Below are 18,273 nucleotides of genomic sequence, written 5' to 3' on the forward strand. Positions count from 1 at the left end.
CTATGAACCACTTACAACACATCCAGTGTTATTGTCTGTTTTATTTGTGTGTACATTTTCATTCATCGTAATTTTTTTTGTTTTTTTTTTAATTGTATTGTATTTTAGAGACAGTTCAACTGTGTTTGTGAGTGTAGCTTTGTAAAAACGTCACAAAAAGGGACAATTTAAGAATCAACCTTAACTCAGTCATTAACAATGACATTTTAATATTTGTATAAAGTGAAGATTGAACATAAAGTGAGATTAGTGACTAAACTTTCACAATATCCTTGATTAAATCAGAGCTAACTCAACTAGTTTCCATTTTAATAAAAAGCGGTACATACAGTCACATGAAAAGGAAGGTTTTCAGTTTGCTGTAGCAATAATGCTATAATCTTCCCCAGGAGAGGACATTAATCCCAAGAAACAATTAATGCTCAAGTTGTTGCACCTAAAAGTGGTTCTACAAGTTACTGAATCATGAGGTGCATTTTGTTTTTCACATGAATGTATAAAGTCTTTGTGGAATATATGTTAGATATATGTTAGCCTTAGTGAAGAAAAAAAAATCTATTTATCGATTTGGATTATTAACTGTAAACTGTACAATTTTACTTAGAAATGTTTATTTCATTTTATCATTGCATTTAATGAAGCCACTACAAGCAAAAATACAAATTTTTTTATTTATTTAGCAATATAGCAATATAAAACAAAAAACCTCAAATGCTTTGAACCATTTTTTCTGAATTAACATGATTATTATCTTAGAAGTCCAACAAAAACATATTTGTCTGTTTTTCTAAATATACAAGATATTTTGGCACCTCAGGTGTAATCGACAGCAATCCAGTATTTATGGTAACATGGTTCGAGGCGCCATGCTGTCAGCCTGAATGGACTTGAATACGTTTCCCTTGAGATTTGAGCAATCACATTAATTCAGTGAATGCATCACGCTTTGTAAAAATGTATTAGTTAAAGGTTTTGTCTGTAAACACAGAGATTTTGACGTCTTCTCTCCTCATATCTTCAGCGTTCACCAGAAGGTTGTCCACAGATCTCTGACGGTGCCGTTCTGCCAGCCTACGTAGCACTTTATCTCCAGCATGCTGCATTGTGAAGGATTTGGCATCAGGACAGACAAGTCAGAGAAAATTGAAGTGAAACTCCTCCTTCGATGGGATAAGAACAAAAACCGGCGTCGCCTCTTGAGTCTGCGGCGTCAGCTCTGCACAGTGAGCTTCAGTGCGCCGCAGCTTCTCCTCAGCGAGTGATGTCTGAGTTTTGTCTTCAGCTCTCCGGTGGAAAACAGACTTCTTTGGGGACTCTGACACAAGTTTGACCTGGGCTGATGCGATTTCTGTCGGCGCACGGAGAAACCCATTAGCCGGTGGCAGTTTTTAACCATTTTAATGAATTCGCTGGTACAAAATTCACTCACCGCTCTGAATTAGTTTGAATTGCTTGGTCTTCTCCTCTTCCATCTTCTTTCTGTAATCTCCAGTTACAGCTCTCATCACCTGCCTCTTCTTGGGCAGAGGAGCTTTGGAGCTGCGCAGAGTCTTTAGGGCACGCAAGGCCTCGTCCTCTGAAGGGAGAACATATTCAATAGGTGACACCATGCTTAGAAGTTTACTTTTTTGTATGACCTTGTTTAGATCATAGATTAAACATTAAAGAATCCTGAATATCAGTTTAATCTAGGCTACGTTCACACTTGGATTCACTGTATGTCCCTTCCAACCACATCATAGTACTACTGAGGTACAAATCTCACTAACTCTGCTTCGGTGTGCCCTTCTGACACTTCAGGCCCAGCTCCAGCTGCTCGATGCACCAGTCCAGCTCCCTTTTCAGCTGCTCTTCTTGACCCTAAAACACATTCAGACATAAAATCAACCAATCAAACTGCTCACCTCAAACACACTGTAATTACTTTAAAGCACTGCACACTGACCAGCTCCTCTGCAGCACCTTCACTCTCCTCAGCTGGCTTCTGCAGTGGCTCAATACTCGAGGAGTTTTTCTTCCCTGACTTCTTTTTCTTCTTCTTTGTTTTTGATTGCTCAGATTGTTCAGGTGGAGACTCAACCTCCTGCGAAAGAGGAGGCTTCTCCTCTGGGACGCACTGTCGGTCACCTTGAGAAGTATTTGGAGTGTCTGTTGTGTCCATGTCTTCTGCAGGAGGGATTTGAAAGTTGAAGGCAAAAGCAGAGCCCTGTTCAGTGAAGGAAATCTGGCTTGTTGGCTCAGTCCTGTCCGATGCAGGTGCTTTCTCTGAAGCTGCTGGAGAACTGTCAGGGAAGAAGTTAAACCTGAAGACGTTATTGCTGCGAGACCAGAGGGGCTCCTCGGCTGCAGCAGGTGTGGAGCTGTTCGATTCAGCTTTGATATCTGTTGAATGAAAACAAAGGACACAAAAACATTAGTTTATCTCACTTTTGAGAGCAACACTTTAACTGTGAGAAATGATAACACCGACATAAAACCCTCATGTGCGTTTCAGTTGCTTTTATGAGTTCACTTAAAAGATTTAAAACCCACGTTCAGTCCAGTAATAACAGGTCGAACACATGCATGTGTGTTATATCGTTATAATATACCGAAGTACAACAGCCTCTGGTCGGCCATGCTGAGTCTTCAGAGCTGTAGTTTTTAGGTCGAAACGCGATTTTCCGTTTTTTTTTTAAACTCGATGCAAACATATTCAGTGAACCCCGCATACGTTTGTAAACATTTTTTAAATTTCTTTAGCTCTTCGGTCTCTTTAAAAACATGTCCAGTCCCCAAACCAGACACTTACCACCGGTGTTACTCGAGAAGAGGTCCGTGTACTTACACTTCCTCAACGCCCGCTTCGTTCCGCGCATGTTCTGTGCTCTCGCGCTTATTTGTCTATTTATTTTATTTTATTTTATTTTACATTTTCATGGAAAAATCCTTAAAATAAGACCACTGTCTATTTATGTAAGCTTTTAAAACCACTTTTACCTGAGATAACAAAAAGGCTTATTTTATATATATATAATTAAATAAGTAAATAAATAGTGTACAATCATATCACTGTGCTGATAGGGCTTTATTCGAGTGCGTCATTATTAGATTATTTCAAATACAAATAACCGAGCCTTTTTCGTTTATGATGGTGATGAGGATAACTTGGTCCGCTCCCGCTTCTCCGTTTTTTTTTCACAGCAGGCACAAAGAGTTGGAGGAAATGGTCTGTTGGACGAGTTTCTGTCAGCTCCAGAATTATGTATCACACTAAAGCTTCCCATTTATATATAAAGAGGTTTATGTATGGAGCGTGTATGTCGATTTGTGAGGTACACATGTGCTTTTTCAGCACGTCTTCGGTGTACTTCATTTGCCTTTTCACATAGTGCAGGCTATAACAAAAGTATGGCAGCATTGTTCCCGCTTGTCTTAATTAGTTAAAAGACGGGGGCGTTCAGTGACCACCATATTTCCAGAAAGGAATTCCCAGGTTCTATGATTACACAGACAAAATTATATGTATAACTGTGTGGAGTAAGAGAGAAAAGCTGTGGGTGAATAATTAAAATCAACCTAACGACATGCTTCTTTTTAAAATAAGGTACATCTGACGATCCGCTCTAACTTCACACGCAGAGGCAGACAGCCTCCTTTTTCCTGAACTAATCATATTCCGTTAGGGATTTCCGTTTGGACCAATTGGATACGTTCAGGGGAGGGCTTTGAGCGCTGCTCCGCTTAATCTATAAATACCACCTCCTCAGCCCTCGGGGCAACATAGAGAAGTGACTAACGAGGAGGAGGCATTGAATTTCCCTGAACAACGAAAGTAATCCGAGGTATGGCTGTTATGTTTGTTTATTGGTTTTATTTAAAATCATCAGTATGTGAATTACATATATTATCTATTTGAATTTTGGTGTTGATGAGAAGCTTTGAAAAGCGGTGGGACTATCGTTAATCGAAAAACTGACAACAAAACGGCGCGCTTTGTAGCTAAGAGCTAGCTGATGGCTTAAATTTAGCCGATTTGACTGCTCTTAAGGTATGACTACATAATTAGAAACTAATCTTAATGTTCACTTATACGACTGAGTGCCAAGTTGTTTTTGGTGACATTAAATGGTTAATTGTATTGTAAATGTTCGCGGTAACTAGCTGGCGCCATTTTGCAACCGTCCATGCTAGCTTTAAAAATGCTCGACAGGCAAGCAAAGAAACGTGTGTGTCTCCTTTAGCTTAATGGTGGCGGTGCTTAGAGGTTTGTGTACGATATTTGAATAAAACCATGAAAGTGGTAACTGTAACTTGTCGTCACTGATAATGGTAACACCACCGATGAATGAGGCGTTGGCACCCTTTATGGTAGTTTATTTTCACTGTAAACAGAAGTAAAAGGTAGGACGGTTGTTTCGCCACCTTTTTTTTTTTTTTTTTTTTTTAAACGACGTGAGTCATGTGTCATAGGTAGAGCCGCATAAAGGGAACAGACTCTCGTTCGGTGATTTATAACGTAAATAACGGGTTTTTGTTAAGTTTTTTTAATTCACTTTGTTTAAATATCCACGTTTATTTGTTTTTCAGACTTGCAGGTGAGAAATGGCTCGTACAAAGCAGACCGCTCGTAAATCCACAGGAGGAAAGGCTCCTAGGAAGCAGCTGGCCACTAAAGCAGCCAGGAAAAGCGCGCCATCTACTGGTGGAGTGAAGAAACCCCACAGATACAGGTACAACAATCATACCTCTGTATTGCTGTTATAGGCATAAGTGGTTACACTGGCTGTGGAAACTAACTTTACTTTTGTTTTCTAAAACTGTGTAGTTGCTACAATGTTTTTGTTTCTGGGCACTAATTCAGAATATGGCTTGTTTCATAGGCCCGGTACTGTTGCTCTGCGTGAGATCCGTCGGTACCAGAAGTCCACTGAGCTGCTCATCAGGAAGCTGCCTTTCCAGCGTCTGGTCAGGGAAATCGCTCAAGACTTCAAGACGGATCTTCGTTTCCAGAGTGCAGCCATTGGTGCTCTCCAGGTCAGAAAATGCATCTGTTTTAAAATATGAACAACAAGTTCAAGTTCTAATTTGTTCTAGTATTTAATGTTTTCTTTTCTCTTTCTTATAGGAAGCCAGCGAGGCCTACTTGGTCGGCCTGTTTGAGGACACCAACCTGTGTGCCATTCACGCAAAGAGGGTCACCATCATGCCCAAGGACATTCAGCTGGCCAGGCGAATTAGAGGGGAGAGAGCATAAATGCTTTTGGATTTTTATCTTTTTATTGGGTTGGGGGTGGGTGGGGGACTGACTGGGGTTTGTTTTGTAAATCTTGAACTATTTACCAGCATGTGTGCCACCTTAAGTGATTTGTAGTTTGAGGCATGTTTTTTGTATTTCCATTTCACACACTCTTCCTTCAGCTGTCCTGTTTGCTGTAGAGTAGTGCTTGATATCTGTAACTCCTAAAGCAGAATATCTCACTTCCTTCCTCAGGTCTGCAAATGTATTTTAGGGTCTGTATCTTTTTAATCCTGTGTGTGCATGTCATAGGATTTCTCATTGTGCTGTAAATAAACTTTCTGCTACCTCACCCTGACTCAAGTTTACTGCAGACAACCTTGGGTACAAGTACAAATTTAAGAGACCCATTGGCTCAATGCCAGGGCTTCTTTGCACTATAACTTCGATCTAACAAGTTGGATGTTCATCAAGTGATCATGTGCACTCTGAAACAGTGATTCAGAACAGACTAGCAAATGCCTGTTGTTCAAGTTTATTGACATTGTAAACCATGACTGGCTAAAAGGAGTATTTCCCAATTAATGTTAGCTCTTAAACTTAAGACGTACAGCATCATGTAATAACCTGCATCACAAGTAAATAAAGCCAAATGTGAACAGTATTTTGAAACTGGATACAGTCTGCAAATGTGAAATAGAAAAGCCTGCAACAGCTGTAGAGTAAACCAGACCCTGATGAAAACAGTTAAACTAGACTCCAGGATGAATGAGTTTAACTGAGGCCTCTTAGTCCAGGTTTGAACTAATAACCTGTAGTTATTGGAATATTTATGACATTCATGTATCAATGGACAGCCTTATTTCCACACAAAGCATTGATTTTGTGTTCCAGGTCCACACAGTACAATTCACAATAAATACAACCTGATACAACATATGTCCACATATTCCAATAAGCGCCTTTATTTTTTAGTTGTATCCTCTTCATTTGAAAGCACGCTGGGTACATGCTCATGCAGCTGCTTCTCCAAAGCTGCGTCAATGTCTGTCTCATCCCTGAAAGCGCACCACAACAGGAAGGCGGTGGCAAGCAGGCTGATGGGCACAACTTTCCACATAGGACGCTCGTACTGGCTCCCCATTGAGCGGTCGACTCTCCAGTTCCTGTGGCTGGCTTTGCTGGTTGAGAACTTAATGGGCTCGCTCTTCACCTCCTCATCATCAGCAGATTGTTTGGACTTGCACGACAGCTGAGAGCTCAGAGCTAGAGACCGCACACTGTGGAGTCTTCCAGCAAGAAAAACAGAGAAGATAAGAAATTAGTTTAGGTTGAAAGACTTAGTGGTTTGAAAGTACACTTGGTGCACTTAAACGCTACTTCACCTTAGATAGTATACTACAATATTTACTTGGATATTAATACTTGTGGACTTCTGCTTAAGATTAGAAGTGAAATATATTTATGAAACTGAAAACACTTTTTTAAAACTGCTGTTTTGTTTTTAAGAAGCTGAAACATCCACAGCTGGAGATTATAGTCCTTAATGGGCACTAAAAATATTAATCCAATCATCATTTTCATTTATACACTGGATTTATGATACATTTCCAGAGGTCAAATATCCATAGACGCACATAATATGCAATAGATGTTTTATAGAAACTGATGTTCAAGATCAACCATACAGATGATCATAGGTTCAGGAGGTAGATAGCTCCTTACATAATAAATAAATAAAGCAGTAGAAAAAAAAATTTCTGAATTATTCCAATGCAAAAAATGAGTTTATGTATAACATTTTACCTTTGAATTAGCCTTTAAAAAACTTGAGGAGTGTGTCCATCTGTAAATTGTTGCTCAAAACACAGTGATGATGCCACCTAGAGACAATTCCTGAAGCTGCTCTATTGAAAATGATAAATCTAACCTCTGACACAACGGCAACACACGGACGGTGACTGTACTTTAGTTAGTCATACGTCCTCATGAAAGGAAAACTCCTGCTATCCATCCAAAGCCTAGTAACTAGATTAACGTCAAAGGACCAAGGTGTGTCTTCTAGGAAAAATTAAGAAAAGCTGACCAACAATTAAAGATACTACACTGTCATTGAACCACCATTACACATTGAATACATGCTTTCCATGAGCCGGGGAAACACATACTGACACTCACCTCACGGTCGCTGCACCGCTATGAATAAATGTTCCTCGACTCAAAGCCACTCGTGTCAGACGGGCAAAGACTGCTGCTATAGACATGATGGACAACCGGTCATCTTACTCAACACTACGAAACTGAAGGTTTGCCCAGCAAAACCTTTTCAGTCAGGTCATGTAACACACCATTGTGCAACCTTCAATTCTCTCCGGCCAGAAACAGCGAGAGACGCTGGTTATGACCGGCTGTCTCTAACCCATAGAATAATTTATTATTCTATTATTATTATTAGCAGTAGTATGACTATATCTAAAGATAATGGCACATTTAGGCTTGAAAGTATAATTACTTCGATTTTACACCGTACCACCAGTCTGCATTTTATTTTATTTTTGAGCATTTTAAGTACTTTTGAGCTACAGCGTATTGTCTTATTTATAATATTCTTTCTTTTTTATTAGTGAATTGTTTTTTGTTTGTTTTATTATGGTTTGTGTTTATGTATTTATTTATTATTTATTGATTTTAAATAGTCTCCAGGTTCCCACTTCATTTAATATTTTGAGATTTCTTTCAGTAGTTTGTTCTTCGAGTTTTTAAACATGTTACACCCACCGACCAATCACAAAACACGGGTAGCCAATCGTCCAATCAGGCTTCACTTGAGCGGCACCGCTTCCTGGTTGACTTTCCACGCGCCTGTGTGCTTTCCAGAGTTTGGCACGCAACGCAGCTCAGGTTGGTTTAAGGTTTTTAGTAAAAACAACGTGGTCAAAGTAGTGTTTAGCCCATATACCTGCTGCTTGTTGTTATGTCATAAAGTGGATAATGTGTTTCTTTTGACCTTAAACCTTGTCTGTCCGTGTATTTCATTCAGTAAACGTGTGTGCTGGTCTTCAGTAATATACACGCTTGTGTTGGTTTGCAGGAGTAATTTATCTCATGGCCAAGGACAAATCGTTGAAATCAAAACCTCTTAAGAGGAAGGATCTGGGTCCATCTGATGACCGTACAGAAATAATGGACACTGAAGTAAATACGAAGAGGAAAAAGATGGATGCAGATGTGAGTAGCACAGAGAATGGTATTTTACAGCACTACCTGAAATCAGTCACAGTATCATTAACACTTTGTTTTTAAAGCAGGAGGCTCCTGCTCACATGTCTCAGCTAACAAACACAGCAGATGATAAAAAACGGAAAAAGAACAAGAAGAGCAAAAAGGAACAAGTGAACCAAACCGTAGAGCAAGCAGAGGTGAGAATGTTCACTGCTGAAAATGTGACTTAAAGACTTTATTTGGCTCTTTGTAGGTAGTCAGCTAGTTTACAGTGTTTTACCGTGAAAAAATCTTTTTTGTGACATAATCATGGTAAAGCATAGAGCAGCGTGGCAAACATGTAATAACACAGATAATGAACTGACAGGTAATAAATTTAAATTTTTGGCACTGAGACATGCTGTCATTCAGTTCAGAGAGACTTTTATGCTTGCATGATTCATTTAAATAACACTGATGTGTCTCAATTTTACATTAAAAACAGTCAGATCTGTACAAAAATTAGGATCCATGTTTTGATATTTAGCACTGAATGGCGCTTTTACCCCACAGCACAGATGATTTTCATGTGTTTTGGTTAAACCATGTATATACAGTTTATTCAAGGAGGGTACTCAGTTGGCAGGAGGATGTCACAGTTTGGATGTGATGAGTTGCTCATACTGTCGTCCTTTGCTGCTGGTTCGTTGATGGGTTTTCTCGAGGGGGTCCTGTTCAGCTTGGACCATCGGCTTTTATCCTGGAAAAAAAGCCTCAACTTTTCCCTAAAGGCCTCCCCGAGGAAGCCGTAGATGAGAGGATTCAGGCAGCTGTTGGAGAAAGCCGCCAGCCTGACGGCGTGACCTGTCAAGGGGTAATCCTGCCACAGCGTGCCCCCGTTCGTGTCGCCCCTCACGAGGTGCACACTTATAAACACGTTCTCTGGCAGCCAGCAGAGGAAGAAGACGACCACAGCGGCTGAGATGAGTCGCAGGGCTTTCTGCCTGCGAGGCCTCTGCAGGGGGCTGTTTAGTTCCCAGAGGCTGCATTTGAGCACCCGTGCTATTCTCCAGTAGCACACCCCCAGGATGCAGAAGGGCAGCAAGAATCCCAGCATCACCTCCAGCCACTGAATCTGAGTCACGTTGGCGAAGCAGAAATGAAGCTCTCCGGCGTGTTGCACTTGAGCTACAGCGAAAGGCAGCAAGGTGAGCAGGGACGAAGACGTCCAGATGAGGCAGCAGGTGAGCCGTGCGTGTGGTATGCTGCGACCCATGGAGTTGGTCAGCGCGACGAAGCGGTCGAGGCTCATCCAGGTCAGAAAGAAGACGCTGCTGTACATGTTGGCCTGTTGGAAGAGGTTCATGAAAGTGCAGAGGCCGGCCTTGTCGTAGTAGCCCTTCTTAAGATTGAACACCTCAATCAGAGAGTCAGCTACCAGAAAGAGGTCAGCCATGGCCAAATTCACGAAGTAGCAATCTGGAGGTGTCATGCGGGCCCTGTGGTTAAGGTTTACCACTATAATAAGGATATTCCCAACAAGACCGACAGGAAATAGGAATATGGTGTAGAGGCTGGAGAGGATGAGGCTGATAAAATAATAATTATCCGAAGCTGCCTCCGGACAATCGGAGGCGACTGCCTGTGTGTCATTTGGATGTGCACTGAAGTTATTGTCAGCAATGACTTTGTAGTCCACATTTATGGTCATGTTCATGTTCCCCTTTTGTCTTTAGCTGTTGTTAGCAGCATCCAAACACTAAGTTGCCATAGTTCCTAGATTTTTGAAGACTAAGTAGTTGCTGAGGAGCCTGCGGTACCATCAGTTCCCTCTTTGTGTGAGCGGTAGCTTTTGGATAGAGTGAGGTGCTGATGCCACTGTTTCCCCTAGACAGAAAGAAGAAGCGAAATGAAGTCAACAGCCTGTTTCACTTTCTTAAAACATCAATTAATTTCAATTCACATCAATACAGTTGCATTTATATAGCAAAAAATCAAAGAACAGTCAGCTCAAAGGGCTTTATATTGTAAGGTACAGACTCTACAATGTTAGAGAGCAAACCCCAACAATCAGACGACCCGTGTGAGCAAGCCCTTGGGAACAGGGAGAAGGAAAAACTTCCTTTTAACAGGAAGCAGCCTTAAGACTAAAGGAGGGGCAGCCATCTGCCACAACCGGTTGGGGACTGGGCGCCGAAAAGTAGACATCCAGGAGGTAATAATTCTGTACACAACATCAATAAATACATTAATTCCCCGTTTTTTTCCAATGCAGTTTTTTCTCTCCACTGTTGCCAAGGGCTTGCTCAAAAGAAAGTTACGTGCACTGAGAGCATTGCTGTATTGAACTGAACCAAATAAAACTGAGTGAAATGTGACTGGCTGTCACTGGCTTGCTTCTAAGAGGTGACACAGATTGTTTTGCTCGCTGTGGCGGGCAGGTCGTGCTGTCTAGATAGCAGCCGTCTGAATCATCATTTTAATGTGACAAATTACAAAACTATGTGATAGTTCACTGTGTTTTACTTCAGCTCTAGTTATTGCCCAAACATTGGGAGCATCACAGAATTTTCTCGCCTTTAACAAATGACAAAGAATGATTAATTAAACCATTAATCACTGATTCGTTTTTAATGGAAACAGAAGCAGAGGTACTGCAGTGACACATTATGTTGCCTCATGTAAGATGAGCAAAGCTAACTTGTCATGTTAGCAGAGCTGAAACGAGCACTCATACTGTCTAGTTGACCGTACCCTTGAAGAGATATCCCATAAAAATTCATTATTGATGCGACTTTTAAGTGGATGTGTATCTGTTTGAAGTGCAGCCGCTTTGAATATATTCATACAGTCAAAAAGAATACTTTCCGAGATCCTTCATCTAACTTATCAGATCTTAAAGATGCTTACGAGCGTTTAGAAATTTAAACTCCCAACCAGAAGCACCTCCAGGCTGTAGGATTCGTTGTATGTTAGTTCAAAGCGTTTAATATCAAACAGGTAAGCCATAACATGCTGAGGAGATACTTGGAAACTATAAGGAAAGCTAAACTGGTGATAAACAAATTAAGGCGTCATATAAAAGAGCTTGGACTCACCTGTGATTTCTCGGTCTGCGTGTATTGTCCTCCCTCTCCGTTAACGCTGGCAGTAAAAAGTGGTTTCAGTATGAATGCGGAGAAATGTTTACAGCCACCCACCACTTGCAACAAGAAACACAAACACACAATGCAGGCGCTTCTTCATATCGCAGCTGTTGAGCCAAATGTGTAAAAGTGTTTTTAAAATTAAACCTTTACTACTTTTTATTGGCAGTACTGTCACTTGGCAGTTTGATCATCCCCTATTTTTATCAGTGTGTGGGTATAATTTTATTGCTTATGATTATATCAATTTGAAACATGAGGTCGTCTTGTCAACACTGGCACGAAAGCACGCAAACACGGTCATGATTGTGTAATGTTAAAATATGTAAACATGGGAGTCGATCTGTCTCTGGACAGCACATTTACACCAAACAAGGTGGACATGCAGACATGCATAATTTCACTTAGTGTCTCCTTGTTTCACATTACTTGAAAACCCCAGAAAGACGGTTTGTGCAGGAACACAAACTGTGCGCTTTGTTCTGGTTTGTAGGGTGGTGTCTGAATCTTTTATCACTTTATATGTGATGATTTTAAAACTGTAAGTAGCATTCATAAGAGTCCCGATTTCAGCAATCACTATTGTGACAGTTAAGTTAAGACCAGCTTCTTAATGAACTCTGCTCCTGCATTCACTTTCCTGGTTCCTGGGTTTGTGTCGCTCCGTGTTGCCACCGATGCAAAACGTTATCCACGCGGATCGCTTATTCCTAGAACTGGTGCCCATGAATTTCTTGAAAAGTGTTCATCTGATTCAGTAACTTTTTTTTAATTTTTTTTATTCAAGCATAATTACATGAGGGCTCGTTGACACTGTTGGCATAAATATAGACTCTGACTTTGGTTTTCCTAGACTTAATTTTTCCTATGTGGCTTTCAGGGAGCTGCAGAGGTTTTTCCAAGCATTTGTCTTAATGGACTTTTGTGTAAATCAGGCTTATGCAAACAGAGTTTCCAAGAAAAGACATTTTCCCGGGAACAGGTTAAAAATTCATACAGAATCTCATGTAATAATAGCTCCTTTTTAATTCCCTGATTAAAGAAATAAATCATTTGAATTGACATAACATGGCAAGATGATGCACAGTACCAAGATATAAAGCATTTTTTTTCTCCTCTTTTTGTACATTTTGTAAATGAAATGTTAAAAAAAATACATTTGATGAGAGTTCTGCAAGCTTTCAGTGACTGGATAGATAGTGAGGTGGTCCATAACAGGTAAGACATTAAATATGATGCATGGGAAGAGCTCTGTCCTAGCAAACAGACACATTTCTTAAGACTCGATGTCCTCCAGAGTGTCTGTGATCTCAATGTGCGGAGCTATGATGTTCCTGTTGGGCTGTGGCCCTGGACGTCGGCAGCAGTCCCGCAGCCGCCTGATCACTCCATAGAGGCTTTCCCGACATGGCCTGTGCATGAACAGGACGAGCAGCAGGCTCACGCTGCTCCCTGAGAACAGCACAAACTCAGACACACTCAAAAATGCTTGCTGGTGGAACGTCAGCTGTCTTTCACTATTAATCAGAGCCCCTCTAAGCAGCGCCACGCTGTAGAAGAGCTGGCAGATGAGCGTAAAACCGGTGACCGCCAGGAACACAGGGCCTTCCTCAGAGCCGGAGAGGAAACGTCCATTCGACTCCCTCTGGCGGATACAGCCACCTATCAGAAGTCCCAGTTGGAGGATGTAGGGAATCAGGAAGACCAAACACAGCCTAGCAACTGCGTATGAAACACCATCTGTGGTGGGATCCATCAAACAGTTGCCCTCTTTCTGCAAATCTCCTCTGGGTCCACGAATGCCAGCCAGCACCAGAGAAATGAGTACAGAAGTGATGCCCACTAGTGCCGCACAGACACGAGACTTTCTCAGCAGGTGATTGGATGGAGGATCAAAGGTGACGACGGATGCCATGAGCACTAAGACCAGCAGGCCACACAGAGAGGCTATGTTGATGGTAAAGGAGAGTGCGGCACAGCCTAAAGCTGTGGTGTTTAGGTAGGCAGGTCTGTGGGCCACCGTGTGCAAAGAGAGGAGCAGGAGCAGCAGCTGGAAGCCACAAAACACCCAGAGGAGGCAGCCGAGCCAAGCCAGCCTCTTGTGGGCGCGATAAGTCTGAATGAAACTGTAAAGCAGGAAGCAGCCTGCTAAGAGACCGAAGGTAGCAAGCAAACTGTAGACGTAGTTTGCATTGCTGATTAAGTCATTGGCTGCAATCTTGACTAAAACAGAGTTGTCCGTGGTCTTGACGCTGCTCTCTGTGATGTTGACGCTGCTCTGTGTGATGGCAGAAGAGATGGAAAATTGAGATGTGGGGCTCGTCGGCGTGGTAGGCGAGCCTGTGCTGTAATCAGACTGAAAATCAAAGCAAAAAACAGCCACTGATGAGAATCAGAAGATTTCCTCAAAAACAGAAGTCCAGTGATTTGAAAACACTTGAATATACGTGCATGAATCACTATGAAGACTTTCCACAGGAACACAGAAATTACAACACACAGTTCCTTCCTAAATGAACTCAAAGTTGAGCTAAAATCTTAACTGTATGCAAAGAACTTTAAAAATACACCATGTATGAAGACGTATCAAGTAAAAAGTTGTAGTTTTGTTTTCTGTGAGGATTTTCTCTGAGTCTTTGTTTGCTTCCCTTTGAGGACCTGCCCGTTCAGTAGAAACACATGTTTCCACTTACCATTTTTGCTTCCGTCACCCGCTCGTCTGTTTTGTATCCACCGGCCCGACGCTGCTACCGCCTGAGTCAAAGCTCCGAAAACGATGCTGTTCGCATGGACACAAGTGCTCATCATACAAAAGGCTTTTCTATTTCTGTGGGCAATGCCCAGGCAGCATACTTTCAGAATGACTTTTTGGCCATGTGACCAAAATCTCTTCTTCCCCTCCCTTTTTTTTTTCTTCTTTTCATCACCACCAGAGGTCGGCTAAATCGGAGAGCATAGTGTGTCCCTTGTTCAACTTCCTCTGGCATAAAAGTCTTTAAGTTGTGCTGTGTTTACATCCTATAACAAGGAAATGTTTTTCAAATTATTATTATTTAAAAACTTCTTCAGCAGTTCTGTGAAGCTGAATTGTTTCATTGTCTTTTTTTTTTTTTTGTTGGCTATTTATAAACCATCCAAGTGCATGTACAGTGGTGTGTGCTCTGCAAACGCACTGCTGAAACTGTCTGGGTACTGCACAAAAAAAGCGTGCTATGGTGAACTCGTAATACTGTATGCACAGGAAACGTTGCCCAGAGCTGCAGAGCAAGAGGAAGTGATCTAAACCTGAAAACTGCTTTTGACTTTTGACTCATCTGTCTGCAAAAACACAGTAAAATGTCACATTTAGTTTGCATTTAGCGGAGTTAAAATTGGCATGTGCATAAGGAGCAGTTTGCGATCAAATGATTTCATTTTCGCTGCGACTTATTTGTGTGTTTGCTTTGCTTTGTTGTGACAGGTTCTTGATCCACCCAGCTGTCCTGAGGGGACAGCTGAGGCAGAGGGGCTCGAGGACTTGAGTCCCGATGAGAAGAGGGTCCTGGAGAGGAAGCTGAAGAAGATTCGGAAAAAGGAGGAGAAGAAAAGGCTCAAAGCGGAGGGAGTGACTTTGGAGCAAACAAAACCATCTGGACCCAGTGCACAACAGCAGGCCTTAGACTACCTCACGTGGTAAGAATAGGGTCCAGAGGATTACCAGGATGCAATCAAAATGCATTATGGGATGTGTAGCAGCTGATTTATGAATTAAAACCCAGGATATCGTATAATTATTCTTTTTTTTATGTTGTAAAAGCTCACCACTAGATTACTGGATCCTCTTTTTTACTCAAAATATTTTTATTGAACAATTATGAATACTGTTAACAAAAAAGAGGGGCGATTGATACCAACAAAAACTTTCCTTGCAAACCACACAGAAGTTAGCTGCAACACAACTGAGCTTCACATTCCCATTAACACAGTAAAACATACAGAATGGTAGGTCGTCTGACCTCTATGGAATAAGCAAATGTGATAGTCAGCAGGAAGATCCTTAAATTGAAGGTTAGAGAAGTTTTTATTCTGGCTGGAGCACTGGACCTTTTCAAGACTGAGACACGTCATGAGATGAGCAAGCCGCTGAACATGGGTGGGCGGGGCAGCAGCCTTCCACCTCGTCAAAATGGCACGTCTAGCCAGGAGGGAACCAAAAGACAGCACCCGATGTTTTGCCCCGGTGATATACTTATCATCCTTACCCACTGTACCAAAGAGAGCAAGTAGGGGGTTGAGAGCCAGTTTCAGGCCGGCAGCCTTGTTCACGGTGCAGAAAACTCATCTGGATTTAGATAAGTGGGCCCTATGAACTACTTTGAATTGTAATAGGGAGGGGCGTGCACAGAGTGATGTGGAATTTACCAGAGGACTGAATCCCAAACGTCATCTGACATAGATATACCTAACTCCTTCTCCCATGTGTGTTTGAGGCGTTCAAAGGGAGCTGAAGTTACACTGCACAGTTTGTTATAGATGTGAGAGATTATACCTTTGCCTGAGAGTTGCAAACTAAGGAGCTCGTCCAGTAAGTTAGCAGCTGGAGCTTCTGGAAAATTTGAGAGGTGGGATTGCAAAAAATGCCTGAGTTGTAAATATCTAAAAAAAAAAGAGTGAGTTTTGGGAAGAGTGTATTTTGCTGACAGCTATTGTGTATAAAGAGACCTTTAAAGTAAATAATACCTGCTCAAAACCAGACCTGAAACAAATTGTCCAAAGTGGGAGGGAGGAATAGGTGATTTGATAAGATGGGGCTTTGAAGTGAGACATTTTTAAGATTTAAATGTCACCTGAACTGAGCCCACACCCTGAGGGAGTGCTGAATTATCGGATTATATGTGAAGTCCATTGGCCATTGAAGTTGTCAATGGATAAAGGGAGAGAAGAACCGAGAAAGGAGGCAAGAGAAATACCCTGAGTTGATTCTAACTCCATGGCCAGCCAAGTGGTAGGGCCCGCTTGGCTGGCCATGATTTTAACTAGTAGGTCAGGGAGCAAATATTGGCAGTCCAATAGTGAAAGCGAAAGTTGGGGAGTGCCAGACCCCCTTCAAGGTTAGGCTTCTGTAAATGCACCTTAGCTACTTGAGGTCGTTTACCCTTCCAAAGGTTGGAGGAAATTATAGAATTGAGGTCTGTAAAGAAGGACTTAGGGATAAAGACTGGTAAAGATTGAAATAAATATAAAAACTTAGGAGGAATATTCATTTTATAATCGAATTAATTCGACCGACTAGAGTTTTGTTCAGGGGTGACCACTGTTGAAGGCTTTGTTTGACATTCTTCAATAGCGTAAAAAAGTTGGCTTTGAGAAGTTGTTTATACTTTCTTGTAATTGTAATACCCAAACAGGTAAACTGCTCTTTGACCACTTTAAAAGGGAAACCAGACAAATCTATTTGAAACACTTCTTCATTGAACAGACAAAGTTCACTATTGGACATATTTAATTTATAACCAGAGACATGACAATAGCTAGATTGAATATCAACGGGCTAAGGGTGCAACCCTGTCGTGTGCCTCGTTTAAGTTGGAATGGTTTCGATTTCTGGCTATTAGTACAAACTGAAGCAACAGGAGTCAAATATATGTACTTGATCCATGAGATGAAATTTGAACCGAACCCAAATCTTTCCAGCACAGCAGATAAATAGTTCGATCACTGGATTCTCTTAACATAACATACACGGGAAGACTTTCTCAGAAATGATTCATAATTCTAGCATTTGATAAGTTGTTGTTGTAGTGAATCATGGGGGTGGAAGTATGTACTTTCTGCAATAGTTACACTGCAGCCCACAGTGGTTTTTGCCTTTGCAGCTGGGCTGAAAACCGTTCACGGTGGAAGTTCCAGAAGACGAGGCAGACGTGGTTACTGCAGCACGTCTTTGATTCTGAAAAGGTAAAATTACCCAACATTCCTCCTGAACGATGGGGGTGACAGGGGGTTTTCTCAGCTTTGTTTTAGACTGGTCAACCGCTACGCTCTTTCTTCCTCTTTCTGTTATTAAATAACACTCTCTATTCTCAATCCAAAACTATTTGTCATTTTTAAGCAGAAGAGAATAAGTAAAAATGGTAAAGCTATAAGAAGTTGAAATGTTTACAAACATTTTCATGTAATTCATGTTATCCTCATTTTTGAATCTGTCTGAAGAGAACACTGACAGGAGATGCGCCGCATTAGCGTCACTAGTATCGTAATGATTTGTCACCCTGTAGCCAAGAGTCTCTATAATATGTATACAGAGAATCAACAAGATTAAAGTAGGTTCTTCTCAGATTCCAGACGACACGTTTTCGGTGCTGCTTCAGTACCTGGAGGGGCTTCGTGGAAGTGGGAAGGACACAACCGTGCAGAAGGCCTTATCCCTGGTGGAGGAATCTGGAAAAGCACCAGAAGACACAGTCATCCAGCAGAGGGCACACAGAGCCAGAGAAGTTATCCAGCTATTATCCTGAGCCACAAATATTACAGAGAGACTCGCAAAAAGACTAAACTCTGTTCACAGGACTGAAGGATCGGCCTGATCTAAGGCTTGGGCTAAAGAGGTTTTAAATAAACGGTCCCTGTTTGTGTTGCCAGTATTATTCACCTGTTTTAATAATTAAAAGTGTTACTTTATCACCTCTGTTTCTTTACATTACTTGTGTGTTATGTTGGTTGGTAGTT

General features: G+C 41.5%; 5 protein-coding genes and 1 pseudogene across 12 annotated transcripts; 2 read left to right on the forward strand and 4 right to left on the reverse strand.

Annotated features, from left to right (window-relative positions):
• Window positions 1-594: 594 nt before the first annotated feature.
• On the reverse strand, window positions 595-2,885 carry c8h8orf33 (chromosome 8 C8orf33 homolog). Of its 4 annotated transcripts, none has more exons than XM_026177631.2 (5): window positions 2,828-2,885; window positions 1,946-2,382; window positions 1,770-1,860; window positions 1,430-1,576; window positions 595-1,348 (listed from the first exon to the last, which is right to left on the reverse strand). In XM_026177631.2, the coding sequence occupies exons 1-5, from the start codon at window positions 2,856-2,858 to the stop codon at window positions 1,134-1,136; spliced, it is 921 nt and encodes a 306-aa protein (XP_026033416.2). In that variant the 5' UTR covers window positions 2,859-2,885; the 3' UTR covers window positions 595-1,133. The 4 variants fall into 4 exon arrangements, with proteins under 4 accessions (XP_026033416.2, XP_026033414.2, XP_026033417.2 ...); XM_026177629.2 differs by having other exon boundaries at window positions 2,792-2,861; XM_026177632.2 differs by lacking the exon at window positions 2,828-2,885 and adding an exon at window positions 2,592-2,811.
• Window positions 2,886-3,588: 703 nt separating this feature from the next.
• Window positions 3,589-5,570, forward strand: h3f3d (H3 histone, family 3D). Its single transcript, XM_026178812.2, has 4 exons — window positions 3,589-3,824; window positions 4,570-4,712; window positions 4,863-5,016; window positions 5,108-5,570. Exons 2-4 carry the CDS (start codon window positions 4,585-4,587, stop codon window positions 5,234-5,236), a joined length of 411 nt encoding a protein of 136 aa, XP_026034597.1. The 5' UTR covers window positions 3,589-3,824; window positions 4,570-4,584; the 3' UTR covers window positions 5,237-5,570.
• Window positions 5,571-5,737: 167 nt separating this feature from the next.
• Window positions 5,738-7,600, reverse strand: uqcc4 (ubiquinol-cytochrome c reductase complex assembly factor 4). The gene is made up of 2 exons (XM_026178813.2): window positions 7,397-7,600; window positions 5,738-6,507 (listed from the first exon to the last, which is right to left on the reverse strand). Exons 1-2 carry the CDS (start codon window positions 7,480-7,482, stop codon window positions 6,183-6,185), a joined length of 411 nt encoding a protein of 136 aa, XP_026034598.1. The 5' UTR covers window positions 7,483-7,600; the 3' UTR covers window positions 5,738-6,182.
• Window positions 7,601-7,841: 241 nt separating this feature from the next.
• On the forward strand, window positions 7,842-18,228 carry chlsn (cholesin). 3 transcript variants are annotated; one of them, XM_080305142.1, is made up of 6 exons: window positions 7,843-8,119; window positions 8,310-8,446; window positions 8,524-8,637; window positions 15,026-15,237; window positions 17,421-17,502; window positions 17,883-18,228. In XM_080305142.1, the coding sequence occupies exons 1-6, from the start codon at window positions 7,984-7,986 to the stop codon at window positions 18,060-18,062; spliced, it is 861 nt and encodes a 286-aa protein (XP_080161268.1). In that variant the 5' UTR covers window positions 7,843-7,983; the 3' UTR covers window positions 18,063-18,228. The 3 variants fall into 3 exon arrangements, with proteins under 3 accessions (XP_080161269.1, XP_080161268.1, XP_026034610.2); XM_026178825.2 differs by having other exon boundaries at window positions 7,846-8,119; window positions 8,527-8,637; XM_080305143.1 differs by lacking the exon at window positions 8,524-8,637 and having other exon boundaries at window positions 7,842-8,119.
• LOC113028500 (G-protein coupled estrogen receptor 1 pseudogene) lies at window positions 8,639-11,656 on the reverse strand (annotated as a pseudogene). Of its 2 annotated transcripts, XR_013910790.1 has the most exons (2): window positions 11,518-11,656; window positions 8,639-10,306 (listed from the first exon to the last, which is right to left on the reverse strand). The product of XR_013910790.1 is annotated as a G-protein coupled estrogen receptor 1 pseudogene, transcript variant X2 (transcript). The 2 variants fall into 2 exon arrangements; XR_013910789.1 differs by lacking the exon at window positions 11,518-11,656 and having other exon boundaries at window positions 8,639-10,963.
• On the reverse strand, window positions 12,574-14,493 carry LOC113028499 (uncharacterized). Its single transcript, XM_026178816.2, has 2 exons — window positions 14,259-14,493; window positions 12,574-13,921 (listed from the first exon to the last, which is right to left on the reverse strand). The coding sequence occupies exons 1-2, from the start codon at window positions 14,259-14,261 to the stop codon at window positions 12,842-12,844; spliced, it is 1,083 nt and encodes a 360-aa protein (XP_026034601.2). The 5' UTR covers window positions 14,262-14,493; the 3' UTR covers window positions 12,574-12,841.
• Window positions 18,229-18,273: the final 45 nt, after the last annotated feature.

The sequence above is a fragment of the Astatotilapia calliptera genome, chromosome 8, assembly GCF_964374335.1.
Source record: "Astatotilapia calliptera chromosome 8, fAstCal68.1, whole genome shotgun sequence".
NCBI classification, from domain to species: domain Eukaryota; kingdom Metazoa; phylum Chordata; class Actinopteri; order Cichliformes; family Cichlidae; genus Astatotilapia; species Astatotilapia calliptera.

Bases quoted from the DNA above. Each gene is read 5' to 3' on its own strand.
- c8h8orf33 (XM_026177629.2), bottom strand. From the start codon at position 2,858: ATGCGCGGAACGAAGCGGGCGTTGAGGAAGTGTAAGTACACGGACCTC. The intron at 1,861-1,945 runs GTCAGTGTGCAG...AATGTGTTTTAG, and splicing joins AAGGTGCTGCAGAGGAGCTG to GGTCAAGAAGAGCAGCTGAA. The intron at 1,349-1,429 runs GTGAGTGAATTT...GTGCGCCGACAG, and splicing joins ATTCAAACTAATTCAGAGCG to AAATCGCATCAGCCCAGGTC.
- chlsn (XM_080305142.1), top strand. From the start codon at position 7,984: ATGTTACACCCACCGACCAATCACAAAACACGGGTAGCCAATCGTCCA. The intron at 15,238-17,420 runs GTAAGAATAGGG...TTGCCTTTGCAG, and splicing joins GCCTTAGACTACCTCACGTG to CTGGGCTGAAAACCGTTCAC. The intron at 17,503-17,882 runs GTAAAATTACCC...GGTTCTTCTCAG, and splicing joins ACGTCTTTGATTCTGAAAAG to ATTCCAGACGACACGTTTTC.
- h3f3d (XM_026178812.2), top strand. From the start codon at position 4,585: ATGGCTCGTACAAAGCAGACCGCTCGTAAATCCACAGGAGGAAAGGCT. The intron at 4,713-4,862 runs GTACAACAATCA...CTTGTTTCATAG, and splicing joins AAGAAACCCCACAGATACAG to GCCCGGTACTGTTGCTCTGC. The intron at 5,017-5,107 runs GTCAGAAAATGC...TCTTTCTTATAG, and splicing joins CAGCCATTGGTGCTCTCCAG to GAAGCCAGCGAGGCCTACTT.
- uqcc4 (XM_026178813.2), bottom strand. From the start codon at position 7,482: ATGTCTATAGCAGCAGTCTTTGCCCGTCTGACACGAGTGGCTTTGAGT. The intron at 6,508-7,396 runs GTGAGTGTCAGT...TCTTGCTGGAAG, and splicing joins AGCGGTGCAGCGACCGTGAG to ACTCCACAGTGTGCGGTCTC.